This window comes from Silurus meridionalis, chromosome 5 (genome assembly GCF_014805685.1).
Source record: "Silurus meridionalis isolate SWU-2019-XX chromosome 5, ASM1480568v1, whole genome shotgun sequence".
Classification (NCBI taxonomy): domain Eukaryota; kingdom Metazoa; phylum Chordata; class Actinopteri; order Siluriformes; family Siluridae; genus Silurus; species Silurus meridionalis.
The window spans coordinates 11,611,271-11,628,119 of record NC_060888.1 but is presented as its reverse complement, the minus strand read 5'-3'; the positions used below and the strand labels follow the sequence as shown (position 1 = coordinate 11,628,119).

At 34.4% G+C, this 16,849-nt stretch overlaps 1 protein-coding gene across 5 annotated transcripts in view; it reads right to left on the bottom strand.

Moving 5' to 3' along the window:
- Window positions 1-16,849, bottom strand: part of csnk1a1 (casein kinase 1, alpha 1) — a 43,795-nt gene that overhangs the window by 5,760 nt on the left and 21,186 nt on the right. For 2 of the 5 annotated variants that reach the window (XM_046849819.1, XM_046849814.1), the window contains exons 4-10: window positions 14,067-14,165; window positions 12,170-12,253; window positions 7,538-7,677; window positions 4,921-4,999; window positions 3,844-3,918; window positions 2,441-2,547; window positions 2,052-2,200 (exon numbers count right to left, since the gene is read on the bottom strand). In XM_046849819.1, coding sequence (XP_046705775.1) covers window positions 2,052-2,200; window positions 2,441-2,547; window positions 3,844-3,918; window positions 4,921-4,999; window positions 7,538-7,677; window positions 12,170-12,253; window positions 14,067-14,165 — 733 coding nt within the window. Of the gene's footprint in view, window positions 1-2,046; window positions 2,201-2,440; window positions 2,548-3,843; window positions 3,919-4,920; window positions 5,000-7,537; window positions 7,678-12,169; window positions 12,254-14,066; window positions 14,166-16,849 lie in introns of those variants that run through there. The other 3 variants (XM_046849817.1, XM_046849816.1, XM_046849818.1) reach the window with 3 other exon arrangements.

Genomic DNA, 16,849 nt, shown 5'->3' with positions numbered 1-16,849 from the left:
AAACTCTGAATGAGATGGTGTGTCCAAACTTTTGGTCTGTACTGTGTGTGTGTGTATATTTTATATATATATATATATATATATATATATATATATATATATATATATATATATATATATATATATATATATATATATATATATATATATGAAAAACACACACACCCCGGGGAAAATAAGTATGACACATCAGCATTTTTATCAGTAAGGGGATTTCTAAATGGGCTATTGACACAAAATTTCCACCAGATATAGCCATCAAGCCAAATATTGAATTCATACAAGGAAATCAGAACATTTAAGTATACAAGTTGAGTCATAAATAAAGTGAAATGAGACAGGGAATAAGTATCAAACACACGTTATGTAATACTTTGTAGAAAAGCCTTTGTTGGTGATTGCAGCTTCTAGACGACTCTTGTATGGAGAGACCAGTTGGTCTGCATTGCTCAGGAGTGATTCTGGCCCATTCCTCCACACAAATGGTCTTTAAATCTTGAAGGTTCCTTGGGCCTCTTTTATGAACTTTGATCTTCAGTTCTCTCCATAGATTTTCTATTCTCTCCAGGGATCTTACGTGGAGCACCTGATCGTGGCCGGTTTATGGTGAACTGATGCTCTTTCCATTTCCAGTTTATGGCCCCCACAGTGCTCACAGGAGCATTCAGCATTCTGGAAATGCACCTATAACCATTCCCATCAAAATGCTTTTCAACGATAAGATTACGAAGATCCTGAGAGAGTTCTTTGCTTTTACCCATCATGAAGTCTTTCCTGTGTGCCCCCTGGGTAATGAGAAGCCTTTATAGGCCATCAATTAGGACTAAGGCAGCTGATATCAATTAGTACTGATCGGGGGCAGGGTTTCTTTCTCAATACTGACAAATTTCAGGTGATCTCCTGGCTTTCTATGCCATTTTGCACCTTATCTTCATGTGTTCAATACTTATCCCCTGTGTCATTTCACTTTATTTATTATGACTCAACTTGTATACTTAAATGTTCTGATTTCTTTGTATGAATTCAATATTTGGCTGGATGGCTATATCGGGTGGAAATTTTGCGTCAATAGCCCACTTAGAAATCCCCTTACTGATAAAAATGCTGTGTCGTCAATTACTTATTTTCCCTGCTGTGTGTGCGCGCACGCGCGCATGTGTGTATTATACTATCTATCTATTACATGTGCGCACACTAGCTAAACTGAAAGGGCAATCAAATAACTTCAAAAGAGACAAATCAGAAGTAGAAAAATTATTTATCCAGACACACTTAATTTGTAATTCATGTGCTTCAAAGTGTATATTTTAAAACATTCTTAAACAGTCATTATGAAAGCTTTGCAAAAATTACTTAATTGTTTTACTTCATGCACCATGTAACTAATATGTAAAACGCTGTAATCCCAGAGCCCCACTGAAACTTTTTTTTGCAAAGTCCAGCCTATTTAGTCCATACTCAAATAGTATAGGCAAGTTTACTTTAGTAAACCTACTTTAAGTAGGGTAATTTTTTTAAGTTATACGTTTTAAGTCACGTTAACTAACAGCATCAAATTAAAAAAAAGAAAGAAATGTTAACATGTAAAAATAAATGAACTAATACAGTAAACAAATTCACATCCAATCATGTTGTAATAGTAGCACCATTTAAGTAATAAGCGATAGATTCAGGAATAGAGAAATAATGCCAACTCAAGAATGACCACAGTAGTCTTTTTTTTTTTACAAATATTATTAGAATTAGACATTTAGAGAAAGATAGAAGAAACCCTTAATCCCATAGAATAGAGACTTTGTCAAAGTTAGTAGTCAAATTTCCCAAGGACGTCTTTGCACCTGCAAGACCTTTGCTTGTGTTTTGTTTTTTTGTTTTTTTCCCCCTTCTACTTTTTGTGGGCCCTTTACATAGATTTTTTTATTTACATAAATCTTTGAGGGGGAAAAAAAGATTTTTTCCAATTTCAATGTTTTTATACCTACATTTTAAAAGACAAAGCCATTTGTGTCTTACTTTGCACTGAAAACGTCACTTGGCTGTTTGCTACTAACCTTTCATGTTACTCTTGGGTTTGTCAGTTTGCTTGCCTGTGGGGGTCTGTGCCTGCTGCCCCTGTCCCCCTGTGGATGCTGCTTGCTGTGCTGCTTTCTGCTTAAGCATGGTCCAGTCAAAAGTATAATCATACTGGTGGTTCAGAGTCCTAAGGGAAATCCAGTGACCATAAACAGGCAAAAAGTTTTTTTTTTTTAATTGCTTTGTTTAAATAAGAACCATTTAAAATCATATGCAACATTCTGGAACAAAAAAAACAAACAAAAAAAAAAACTACAAACTGATTTCACTGGCATCATTTTAAATCAAAAAAATGTTGATTCATAATTAGATCACAGCATCTATACCTAAACAAAAAGTTGTACTACAAAGTAATATTGGCAAGTACCTGAAAAGAATGCGGAACAGCTGACGCAGGTACATGTAATCAGGGGCCTCCTCAAACCGCAGCCCACGGCAGTAATTCAGGTACATGGCAAACTCAGCTGGAAACCCCTTACGAGAATGAATGTGTTTATTAAAACCCCTGTACCTAAAATATTTTGTACCTCTGCAAAATACTCTTTGATATGTTGAACAGTGTAATTTAGTTAAAAAAACAATGTTGGCCTAGGAAAAAAAAAATTATACATTACATATGTACACAGTGGTGTGAAAAAGTAATTTTTCTGAATTCTTTTTTTGCATGTTTGTCACACTTTGATATTTCAGATCATCAAACTGCAATCAAGCGTTTGCGATAACTTGCAATGAGGCCGTTACAGCACTGTGGAAGAATTTTGATCCACTCATCTATGCAGAGTTGTTGTAATTCAGCCACATTGGAGGGTTTTCGAGCATGAGCCACCTTTTTAAGGTCATGCCAAATCTCAATAGGATGCAGGTCAGGACTTTGACTGGGCCACTCCAAAGTCTTTATTTTGTTTTTCTTCAGCCATTCAGATGTGGACTTGTTGGTGTGTTTTGGATCATTGTCCTGCTGCAGAATTCAAGTTCGCTTCAGCTTGAGGTCACGAACAGATGGCTTCAGGATTTTTTCTGGTAAACAGCTGAATTCATAGTTCCATTTATCACAGCAAGTCTTCCAGGTCCTGAAGCAGCAAAACAGCCCCAGACCATCACACAACCAACACTATATTTTACTGTTGGTATGATGTTCTTTTTCTGAAATGCAGTGTTACTTTACAATTACTTGTAATTAATTAATTTGTTTCTGAATTTCTTTGGATCTCAGCATGATGTTTAGCTTTTGATAATCTTTTGGTCTACTTCACTTTGTCAGGCAGGTCCTATTTAAGAGATTTCTTCATTGTGAACAGGTGTGGCAGTTATCAGGCCTGGATGTGGCTAGAGAAATTGAACTCGGTTGTGATAAACCACAGTTATAAGAGGGGGCAAACACTTTCACACATGGCCATGTGGTTTGGGATTTTGTTTTCCCTCAATAATAAAAACCTTCATTTAAAAAAATGCATGTTGTGTTCACTTGTGTTATCTTTTACTAATATTTAAATTAATTTGATGATCTGAAACATTAAAGTGTGACAAACACGCAAAAAGAAAAAAAAAAAGAAATCAGGCCAACACTTTTTCACACCACCGTGTGTGTGTGTGTGTGTGTGTGTGTGTGTGTGTGTGTGTGTGTGTGTGTGTGTATTACACATACACAAAAACCGAGAGAGAGAGAAAGAGAAACACACACAGACGGACTGTCAATTTTGAAAACACCTAGACTTTTGTTGAACAAAATGAATGTGAGACTTTTTGAATGTCATTGCTTGCTCCACATACCTTACACAAGACCTCAACAGGAGTTGACATCTTTTTCTCACTAATCTTCTCATACTTCTGTTTCTTTGTGGCAGCCTGTGTACAGAACATAAGTAGTAAGGAAAAAATAAATAGCACCTCACAAGCAAACTCAAAGCAATAGAGCACATCCAACTCCAAACCTGTCAGCCAAAAACATCTAACCTAAAGCTACACTGGACATAGGCTGATGGAAACTACAGTGAACAAAAACAGGAGGAAAAAAAAGAAAGAAAAAACAACAAATAAAAACAATGGAGACCTCTGCTACCGGCAAATATAGTCCTCCATGTTACGAAAGTAAATACCCTTGAAATATGTTTGAAACAGGAAAAAAAGCAAGTAAGAAAACATTACAAAGCCAAAATGGACATTTCAGACATTTGCTTTGTCTGTGAACTTGACCCTATGGATTTATTCCAAAATCAAATCGGACAGCTAATGTTTAGTGAAATGGATTTCATTCTGTAATCTGTGTGGTGTGGCATTGCCTTTGTTATATTCTGCTAAAAGATTAAATGTACCAAACATTTACATTTTTGTAGAAATCTTTACTGTTTCAACCAATTGAAAAATAGAAGCTCAGGCATATGTTAAGGCAAATGCCTTTTTATTATTTCAGGAAAGGCACCCTATATGCATCTTACACAAACAAATTGCATCAAATAAAGACAATATACATGTTTAACACCCCTAATTGTGCTACATATGCATATGAACAAGAAATTTACTGCGGATGTGATCACTTTCCAGCATGCACAATTTGATTGTATAGTTCAAAATGCTAATCAGAGGGTCTTTCAAGCCTAGTGGATAAAAATCCATGTTAATACTAATAAAATGGAGTTTAGTGGAGTTGCTTGTTTGTTGTCCACTTTGTTTTTGCTTATTTTGTATTCCTACAGCTCTTTTTGCAGTTTAATTTTTTTTTTTTTATAATTTTCTATTAAAGCCTTTTCTATATTTGTGTGGTTTTTTTTTTTTTTTTTTTTAAATTAGTCCTGAGTGTTTCTGTTGCAAACATGCACTGAGCAGCTCATGAGCATGTCTTAAGCTTACCTTCAGTCCCTGCCAGGGCAAACTGGTTCTGTTGAAGTACATCAGTACATAGCCTAGAGATTCCATGTCATCTCGACGACTGTTGGAGACAAAATTATTCATTCATAAATAATAATTAAATACAGGGACTAGTGAATTCTAACGTCTTTTAAGTGTACCCAGAAGGTAGTAAATGACGCATTTCAATAGTGCCGATTACTGTTTTCAACACATGATGGAAATTACAGAAAAATAATTATTGTATTAATTATTGTAAAAATAAATAAATAAGTACATTTACTCTCCATCAAGTAACTGAAGTGGTACATCAGAATATTGTTTACATTATAATCAGGTGATCATGGGGTCAAATCCAAATAGTACCAAGAGCCAAAAAAAGCTAATCTGCTCTCATGGAGAGAGAGGTGGCATATCTAACCTCCAATATTAGTCACAGTGGAAGTGGGTGCTTACCTCCAAGTGTGTTACACAGCTCCTGTAACACACCTAGAGGAACATGAGCACTAAGAAATCTTCAGAAGCCCTCTAAAAAGGTAGAACATTCAAGAAGGACAACAGAGAAGCACTTCACAGAGCTTCTTTAATGCAGCTACACAAATGCCATTTCCTTGGATTTTGGCGGATTTTTGGACTCAACCGAAAAAACTAAAATCGCTATTAAAAATATTTCTTTAAAATACTAAGTAAAGGGTCTGAATACTACTACAGAATTTTTTTTTTATTATTTATTTTTTTTTATTAGTCTGCAAAAATGCCTACAGTTTTTTTGCTGTGTCATTATGTGCAGAATAATTGCCAAGTCAACGTGATACATTTTGGAGTGTGGAAAAAAATTTAACTGAGCTTAAAATTCACCAAAAACAAAAACCTCCTTTACATATATAGACAGCAGGATATTTGTGTACATTAAATGCCCAGGATTGTTTAGAACATTAGTCCAAATGGAGGGTTTTGGCACTGGGATTTTTCCATTTTGGCATTAAAAATATAAATAAATTGAGGGTGGGTTTTCTCTCACAGCGAGTGTATTTCACATTGGAAAGTATTTTGAAATTATATTTTGAAAGCAACTGCTCAGATTTTTTTCCCCCACCACTGCTAGCGTTTGTTTTTGCTTTTTTTGCTCCAAAAATGCCACAAAAGATTTCACAAATGTGTTAAGGAAAATATATATTTTTTTTTTTAAGAAAATGGTTGATCAAGGCTCAATCAGTTTCAAGAAAACCAAAGTCAGTCTCCTAGACCGAAATCCTGTTTAAAAAAAAACAACCAACCTAACCTATAAAAATGTCAATTAGAATGAATGCATTCCTATAAAATGTCCAAAAGCCTTTATGGTGACGACAGGTTTAACCAAAAACCATGAATTCTCACTGTTTTGAGTATACTAACTAGTAGCTAGTATTTTCAGACAAACAGTAATATCGAGGCTAGAGTGCACTGGAATTTTACTGCAGTAAAAAAGGTCAATTAAAGTTAATTGGATTAGTTATTTTAATACCTTCCATTGAGCTCGCAACATAATAATGAATTCAATTAAACCGGTGCAAACAAACACTAAAATTAGTAAATAGCAGCAGTAAATGATTAAATTTAAGTCACCATTGTGGCTTTCAGCGAATGATAATGCATCTGTAAACAAATGCCTTTTTTAAATAATCCTGTTAGCTTACTGCATTTCTTCGTTCCATTCTCTTATTATTGCATTTGTCTACACAACAGTTAACTTGTTTTCAGAAATGTACTGCAGCTTTACTACCTTCAAATGCTTGTTTTAAAATTTTGAATATCAGCATAATTGCTAGTTGCAGCCCTAATCAGAGCTATTGGGAAATGCCCTGTGAATAGCAAATACAACCTGAAAAAATTGAAATGAGAGAGAGAGAAAAAAATTATAATTTACAAAACAAAAAAAGAGCAGAAAAACCTGTGCTAACTAGAGGCCAACCGATATGGGTTTTCTTCTGGCTAACGGCAATATTTAGAAATCAGGGCGATATATGATGCCAGATTTTTTTGCCGATTTGTTCAGCTAGTCCCGTGGTCCCCAGCTAGTGCACAGTTTGGTGTTAGATGCGCCTGTCCAATAATCAGCCTAATTTACAGCACAATCGTCTGCCACTTAATAAAAAATAAAAATAAAAATAAAAAATTTGTTCGATCGCTAACAAAAATAAATAAATACTGAACATGTCAAAGAAAACAGCAGCAGTTTAAGATGGTGTGAGCTGTGAAAAAATAAACCCAGAAACAGTGTCAGCTGAAACCAACAACCAACATGATCCAAAACATACAAGCTCATCAATGCTTGGGCCCATGGCTTGGGCTTCTGGAATTTGTTAAAATTTCCAAAATTCATATTTCATTTTCCATTTCACCTTTCAAAATCTCCTTGCCACGTTATCCATAGCCACTGTCATTTTCAATTAGCGAAATATGGTTGGGTATAATAGAAGAAAGAAAGTTAACACTTAAAAGCTCTAATTTTAAATAAATAATTTACTTTAACCAGAGCATGGAGTAAGAACTAATGTACAGAAAACCAAACAAAACTTACACAACCATATCTGCTAAAAAATAAATATATTGGCATGATCGTGTAGTGTTATTTTCACACCTCTGCTCTATGCCCAAGTGTGCATTGATGCTAGCATAGCGGGCTGTGCCTGTGAGGTTTTTGTCTTCTCTGTATGGTATGTGCTGTCTTGTCCTGTTGTCCCGGTATTTTTTGGCCAGACCAAAGTCAATGAGGAACAACTGCAAAGAAACAATCAGAACACGGTTGTTAAACCAATTTGTCTGCTATAAAACTTGTAAAAACTTCATATAAATACAAGAGACAATGAAAGTTTAGGGACTAGTGAACCCTTAAAGAACATGTTCTGGACAATTATTAAACAACAACAAAGAACAAAAGAAATAAGTAATTCGATATGGCAGTTTAATTCAAAACCCAACAATTAGAGGCTGACCAACCTGGTTTTTAAAGGACTGCAAAGACCAAAACTTTATAAGTCATAAGTAAATTATTATTGCATTAGGTTGAAGCAACATGATAAAGTAAATGTGGACTGATGCTAAATGTTTGGAAAGAAAACAAAATGGAGGAAAAAAAAAAATATATAAAACAGATAGGCAGGCCTAAACTGTGCCAGTAGCTACATGCAATAACGGTGGTATACAAGTAAACAGGTCTTGTAAGCGCTTTGTTTTTTTGTTCATCTCCCTTCCCCCAGAATCAGCTTCTTGGGCACCAAAACTAAATTTACTTTTAATATATTCTAGTATGTCACTCCAGTCATATTACCCATTATGCAGTAATGCTCGAGTTATATTTGCAAAGCAGCTCTGCATTCTCCTATGGTTATGTTGTTGTCAGGATCAACATACACATTTCCTTCTAATGGTCTTATCCTTTTTGTTCAACTTTACAAATATTAGTCATTGCATGTGTGAACATGAAGTGGGTATACGCACTAGAAATATCTAGAAATTTTCCCTTAGCATGTCTGACAGATTATGATTCACAGTATGACTGATACATCAACAATTATTCAGCACCACATTCTAATAAGCAACTAATACACCTAAAAATTGTCAAAAAATAAATAACCCAAGCTGGGGAGATTGAGAAATGCAGTGGCAGCAGAGATATGCAATCTTTGTTTCATGTGCAATAATATCTTTAAACATTTCTGGGATTCACATTGAGGGAAGCTATATATTAAACTAAATGGTATGTTTTATAGTGGTCTTTGTGTTAAACCCGACACACTGCACAAGCATTGTTCATTGATAGAAAGAAAAAAAAAGCCAAACTTCACAATAGCATTGTATCAAACTGCACACTTGCACAGGGCATATGTTATATGGAAAAAGGTTTGTGAACACCTTATAATATTCTATGTACTTTTTGAGCATCCTGTTTTACACTTTTAAAGTACCCAGTTACTATTAAAACCTCCATTCTTCTAAGAAAATGTGCCACTATACTTAGGCGTGTGCTTGTGGAGATTCAGGCTCATTCATCCACAAGGGGATTTGTAAAGTCAGATAATGATGTAGGGTAAGGAGGCCAGCGTACAAGTTCATCCCACTGATGTCCAGCAGGGTTGAGATCAGGAGTCTAGAGTAGGCCACTCGGGATCATTCACTCCAACCCATGTAAACCATATCTTCACTTTGTGCACAGAGGCATTGCCATGATGGAACAGGCTTGGGTCTCCTAGTTTAAGTAAATGGAACCTTAAAACTACCACATCCAAAGACATCCTATAAAAATCACTTCAACTTTGGTAACAGTTTGGGGAAGAACCATATATGGCTGGGAAAGTCATGTGCCCCAATACTTTTGTTCATATATTATTTTAAAAGTTCTCAAAACTGGACACTCTGACAAAGCAACACCACAAATAAATAGATATATTTTGGATTTATAAATTTATCCTGATTAGTGTTTGCAAATCAGAGGTTACCAGAAAGACAGAGACAGACAGGGCTCCAACTTGAGGTAAAAAATAATTTCAGTATTACATTATTGCTGCTATTTAAAATGTTAATTTGGGATTAAAGTTATAAATCGAGCATACTTTAATATGCACTGAGAAATGGTTTTGTGCAATATATGCAGAAGCATATTATGTGCATACCCTTTTATTCGTATTATATATTCGTTACAGCAGTCCTATATGAACAAAAAACTGAAAATTAATGGTGTGTTAGGATACACAAGTAACAATTCATTTATTTTGGCATGTTTGCCTGAAATGTTTGGAAGAAATTTAATTCTGACTTGGATAACCTATATCCTTTGGTTGCATTCTGCCATTTTGAAATGTACTGTGTTGAAAGACTATTTCAGTAAGTTCACTCTGACCCTGATCAAAATCCAAAAACCATTAAGGCCCTAACTGTCACTATGTGCACCTAGCTTTGAAAATATTGCTGTTTGCCAAAAGCTTCATACATGTAAGCAAATTCCCATGAAAATAAAAATAGTGTTGGTGTTCAACAAAGCATAAAAAACAGACATTATTAGAAAGTACATTTTTTTTTTAAATATACAGGTAACGGGGAGAAAAAAAATAAATAAATAAAAATAAAAAAAAGAGGTTTTGGAAAGATCAGGTGGAGTAATAGTTACAGAAAATCACTTCAGGTTTAAACATAAAATACACAAACTTTCCTTAATAGAATGAAGAACCATACTCAATCTCTTGAATAAATGTAAAATTTACAGCAATCACAATACTATTATTGTCATTTGTCTCAAGCAAATATATATATGTAAAATAAGCTTAAGTATCATATCATTGTTCTGTGCACACCCACTTGGGTGAAGATGGGTTACTTCATCATACCTAAATGGGTATGTGGAATGTTGGATTAAACAAAAAACAGGCCAGAGAATACACATCAATCTATCAAATTACCAAAATACTAAAAAAATTATTCTGCATTTTTTTTAGAAAATACAGACTTCAGTTTAAAAGAAGAGAATAATATATTTACAACCAAGTTTGAAAAGGTAGTAAATAACCACTCAACAATATACTCGCTAAGAGTGACAACCTCCCCTAAAGATATAGCTACTCCCTTGAGCTGTCATACTATCAATTTAGCCATAATTAATGTGTCTAAAACATGTATAAAAGTAAACACGAAGACAGGTGTCCATAAAATATTTGGACATTGACAGAGGTATTGTCATTTTAGCTGTCTACCACAGTATTTTGGAGCTGAAATTATTAAATATGAGTTTAATTACTTAAATATGAGTATTTTAACATGCGAGTACACCCCTTTACAAGATCATTTAATTCAAAATGATTCTAAATCATCATTTCAGTTTATAAATAATTTCATATTTGAAAAATGGATCTTGTCCCATGAACCAAAGAAACTATAAAAAAAAAAAAAACCCTGAAAATTCAGTCCCCTAAATACAAAAAAAAAAAAAAATGTGATTACACCCAAGATTATTGACAAGTTAGAAATCCTATGATCAGTAAAACAAAACCGAGTATACATGTGACTTCCATTTAGCTTACCTGCAAAAAACAGAATTTCCAGTTTTTACCTATTCTCTGTGCATATCTGCATATCTACATCATGGCTCCAAATAGAACAGAATTGCCAGGGAAAAGAAACCATCTGATTGAGAGTTCACAAAGTTGAAATAGGACTCAGTAATAATAATAATAATAATAATGTCTGACCACAGTTGTAGCAGTAATCAGGAGGTATAAAACAAGCCATACTATCTATCACTAATCAGAGCCACAGTAGCAGTCCTCATAAAACACCATGAAGTGTGCAGTCTTGCTCTGAAAAACAGACAGACAAGCACTTCTTATGGACTTATTATGGAAATCAAAGTTTCTGCGACAGCTCAGACAATGCAAAAGACATTACACAATATCAATGCTATAAACAGCATCCAAGAAAAAAAAAAAAACCTTTAGCTTCTTCGCTAAAGCACATGAAAAGAAGCTGGAAGAATACTGCTTAATTGCAATGTTTGCATGAAACTAATCCCGACAGTAAAGCACAAAGGGATGATATGGGCCTGCATTACGCAGGAGATTTTGGGAAGGTGACATTTAAAGATGCCATCTTTAATGGCAACAGCAATACCAAAATACTCGCAGACAAAATGACTCCCAATCTCCAAAGGTTTGAAGGGGAAGTAGCATACCAGAATGAAAGATCAGAAGCACACAGATTCTAATATATATATAATACAATACAAACAAGTATTTTTTTTATTTTTATAAAAAAAAAAAAATCTAGAGCAACACAGCCTGTCCAACAAAAAAAAGAAGCTAAAAATTGGCTCTGAAGAATGGCAGAACACCAGTCCAAAATTTGTGCAATTCCAAAAAATAAAGGATGCTTATAGCATGGTGGGGGTGAATCTCGGTCATGAAAAGTATATCAACTTTTGTTGCATTTAATTCCTTAAGTGGGGCCTTGTATTCTTAGTAAGGTCAATCTAATTTTACACAAGTGCAAAATCTCTACTGCTCAATGTAGCGGTAATTGGTGCATGGTGATACAATTTTAAATCAGTTGACATTTAAATGATATTGCACACGGGTGTACTCACTTCTGATGCATGTGTAATTTATATATATATATATATATATATATATATATATATATATATATATATATATATATATATATATATATATATATATAAAATGTGTGCATTGGGCAGCATTATTAGGCGTTTGTAGTTTCAGACCTGGTTTAATCCTGAGAAAGTTGGGTCCTGAGAAGAACTAACAGGAAAGCTTCTTTTCCTCTTCCCCACTGGAGGTTCTAAACACTAAACAGACAATAGAGGGTGCAGTACATCAAACAGTATTGCTGACAACCCCACATGGCCAACGCAGACAGGCAACACCAAGGCTAAGAAAAAGAACGGGCGGTGGAGCCTATTTCCATTCGTTATAAACTTGGAAGCCTTTTACCTGAACCATTACACTTATGGAAAACCAGAACAAGAGACAACAAGACTGCACAACAATAAAAACACATGGCCCAAATGTTTTGTTTAAATAAGCCATCTAGCAACCAAACCAAAATTTCTAACTACGAATAAGTAAGACTCCACACATCTTTCCTTGTAAAAGTTAAACTACACCAAGTTACAACTGCTGAGTGTCTAGAAGAAACTCAGTGGCTCTAAAAGTCAATAAAACTACCATAGATAACAAAGCACCAAAAGCATTTACTGCGATGGGTTACTCTATCCTACTTATGTGACAAAATTAATACAAATAAGTGACAAAATAAAAATCAAAATTATTCAACAATGAAATGGAAGAAATTTTTTAAAACAATAATACCTTCAGTAAGGAAGAGGGTAGAATACTTTACTTACATAACTCAAAATAAGGGGGCTGGGGTTTAGAAGTTTGGTGAAAAATAATATTTGCTTTTGCCTGACTGATCAGCTATAAATAGTAAGATATGTTTTCTGAGCCTAAATTAAAGTTCAAAGATTGAGCAAAATAAAACACAAATAACCGAAGATTAAAAGTAAATTAGATTGACACCAAGAAAAGCATAATTTCAGTATGAAATAAAACCGGTAAGGAAGAACATGGTAACGCTTTAATATATTTGTTCTATTCCTCCCAAAAGTGTATGCAGCTGGCAGTAAAATTTGAGGCTCATGAATTTATTGCTCAGAAATTATATTTCAGCATATTCAAACAAAACTTTAATCAAACTCAACTTTGAACGTTAATAGACAATTCCCACAATTAAACTTAACTACACTCGCCTCCCTTGGTCCAGTCCAATAATGAACAATGTGTGTGCTAAAAGCAAAAAGAATTTGAAGAGAACATGAAAAATTCAGGAAAAGGAATTGCAAAGTTACAGATCAGATTGTCCCAGCGGGTGAGTTCATTAAAAAAAAAAAAATCTCACAGTGGCAAAAAAGCGGGGAAACCGTAACGCTTAAAGATTTTAATTGAAAAAAAAAAAACATACATGAACAAAGCTTAAGGCTGGCATTCACACAGGCACACACTAGTTACATTAATTCCAGAAAACATTGTCCAAAATGGTAATAAAGGAGTCATTGAATTAGAACTCAGTGAAAAGAACCATTAATTTGTTTTTCACTACATATACTATTTATGATTTGATTAATCCACATCATGCTTTAAATCGGCCAAATGTTGCCTGTCTGCAAGGGCACAAAACAATTTCAAACAATAAATAGTCAGGCAACGTTATGTAATCTTTTCTGTGTATACCATATACTTATAGCCAAAGATGTTCAAAGATAAACACCACATTGCAAAATTTAAAAAAAAAAAAAAAAAAAAAAATAAATAAATAAATTGTTGGTACCCAAGTAAAATTTAATAATCTGCTTGGCACTTCATGACTGACCCAGAACACCTTACTTAATATGCATCATGACACCCAACTCCCATGTTAGTTAACTTACCTTCTCTTAGATCACATTTTTTGTTTAAACTACCATTAATTTGCATTACACATACAAAGTGATACTCATTGATAGTGGCTATAAGACATTTGTGCATGTGAAATCACAAAAAATATTCATGAACAAAAAGTTTGTTAAAATTTAAAATATACATTTTAAGATGAGCGCTTACCTTATTACAGTGACGGCCGATGCCCATTAAAAAGTTGTCGGGTTTGATATCTCTGTGGATGAAGTTTTTTGTATGTACATACTCGATTCTGCTAATCATCTGCAAAAGAACACAAATCTTTGATGAAGATAGTCCAGAAACAATTATTTTTAACCACTTTGCTTTCGGTTTGTGACACAAAAAGGGTATATACACATGGAGCATGGCTAAATTATTCTCAATTCTTCCTCCTATACAAAACAATTCATACTGTAGTTACAACTGTAAAATGAGAAAAAGATTTACGTTAATATTTTCACTAATAAATGGGTTTAAAAAGCTGTCTAACAAAGAGCTGTGGCAACATTGTATAGGACAGTGGTCCCCAACTCCCAGACCGCGAACCTGCACCAGTCCGTAATTTAATTGGTACCAGGCCGCACATAAAATACATAACTTACATCATTTCCGTTTTATTTATTATTCTGAACGATGTTTCATTCCGGAAAATTACCAGATTCTCTCCGCCACAACTGTCTATGACTCACTCTTCATGCAATGCTTGCCTCGGTCATATGTCTTACCTACAGGGGCTGCTCCGGCCGGTAACACAATACATTACCGCTAAATTGAAACCCCTTACGCTAGCAAAATAAACACCACACACAGTGAACTCATGTTAATTATTATATTTAGAAAATACCATTCCTGCCGTATCATTTTATTTTGTTGTATTTATCCGCCACACCTTAAAGGCCGGTCCGTGAAAAATACTGTGACATTAAATCGTTCCATGGCACAAAATAGGTTGGGGACCACTGGTATAGAAGACAGTAACTTTGCAACAGTGACATTACTTTTCAAAGATTCAAACCAAACTGGGGGTTTAAGATGTGGTGTTCAGGCTGTTTTGAAAAAGCACAAAGACAATGTTGATAACTGTAGATGCAGTGGTAAGCCAAGGAAATTAAAAGGAGTGGATGAAAGACGCATTATGCTTACTTCCCTTTGACATCAGATTCATATCCAGCAGTTCATTAGTAATGAACTAGCAGAAACCAGATACACCAATTTACTGTCTGAAAAACTCCGACCAGAAGTACATTTCAAGGAACAATTGCAGCCAAAAAGCCAAACCTTTGATGTGGAAACAAGGTTCCCAGTGACTCAACTATGCATGAAAACACAGAAACGGGATGCAGCCAAATGACAGCAGGTACTCTGAAAATATTTGGCTGTAGCAGGAGGCAAGTTGTTTGCCAAAAGCTGGAGAGCAGTACAATAAAGTGTCCATAGGTAGCAATGAAGCATGGTGGAGGTTCCCTGCAAGTTTGGAGCATAGTTACTTCAATTGGACCTGGCGATTTGATCCGGAGGGTGTCCTCAGTGCTGAGAAAAATAGGCATCTAACCATCATGCAGTACCAGCAGGGAGGGACAAATGACAAGTTTCCACACTGTGGGACGAATTAAGGTACACCTTATCTTAAGTCCTTGAAGTAATAGTTTGGGCCCCTAGAGTCCTGATTTCAACATCAAATCTGTCTGGGATTAAGTGAACAGACAAAAGTATTTGAGGCAGCCTGTAAGATTAGTGGTTGGTTCTCTGATTTGGAAGTTTCTTAATTTAATTTCCTTTTAGTTAATTGTTAAACTTAACAGTTATATATTTGAAAGCAATTTTACAGCATTTTTCAGAAGTGCCAAAATCTTTTGCACAGGACTGTTTTGTGTGTGTACCGTTACACCCCTTCAGTATATATTTTGAAGCGGTGTACTATCTAGGGCTGCTGATAGAGTATTTTATTTGAGTATTTAACTCTTTTTGAATTGAGTAATCCGATAGGAAGTACTATTTCTTTATTAAAAAGCAATACTAAATAAAAGAGAAAATAAGACAGGTCTCTTAAAATGAAAAAGTAATGTGTTTTTCTTTTTTAGAAAAATATATACATTTTTTTTTGGCTAAAAACGGCATATAAGAATATCGGTGAAATCTAAACTTGTTTAACCTGTTAGCCTTCGACACAGATTTTGGGACTCACAGCTGAAATGCCCTACCTAAATTTAAATATTAACAGTTCCTGATAAAAGTGGGCTTCATACACAATTTAAATATCTCTAAAAAGAAGACACTTTGAGCTTTACTGTCCATTATTCACTGTTGATATTGTTAAAAAAAAAAAAAAAAATGTTATAGATGATTAAATACTGTAGAAAAAAAATTCCTTAAATAATTTTTTTTTTCTTCATATATAAATGAAATCTGTCCTACAGCAATCCAGAAAAGTAATAGGTTGAAAGCCACATCTCATGAGTTTATATTTTAAATTGAATGACTATGTCATAAAAAATGAGATTCCTACAAACATTTATCTACGACTATGTCTGTTTCGCCCCTCCCCACCCAAATTTTAGGACTCTCAGCTGAAAACATGTACCTAACTTTAAATGTTAACAGTTCCTGATAAAAATGTGCTACATACACAATTTAAATATCTTTGTAAAGAAGACACTTTGAGCTTTACTGCCCATCATCAAAGTTAATTGCTCAAAAAAATATTAAGTTATAGATGATGAAGTGCCATAGATATACATTTCCTGCATTGAACATTATTTTTATTTCATTTATAAATACATGAAATCAGTCCTGGAGCAATCCAGAAAAGTACTGGGTTGAAAGCCACATGTCTCATCAGTTTATATTTCAAATTTTATGAAGATTTTCATAAATGAGAGTCCTACAAACATTTATCTGAGACTGTGTCTGATCCTTTTCTCCCTCCCCCTGTTTGAGAGACACCT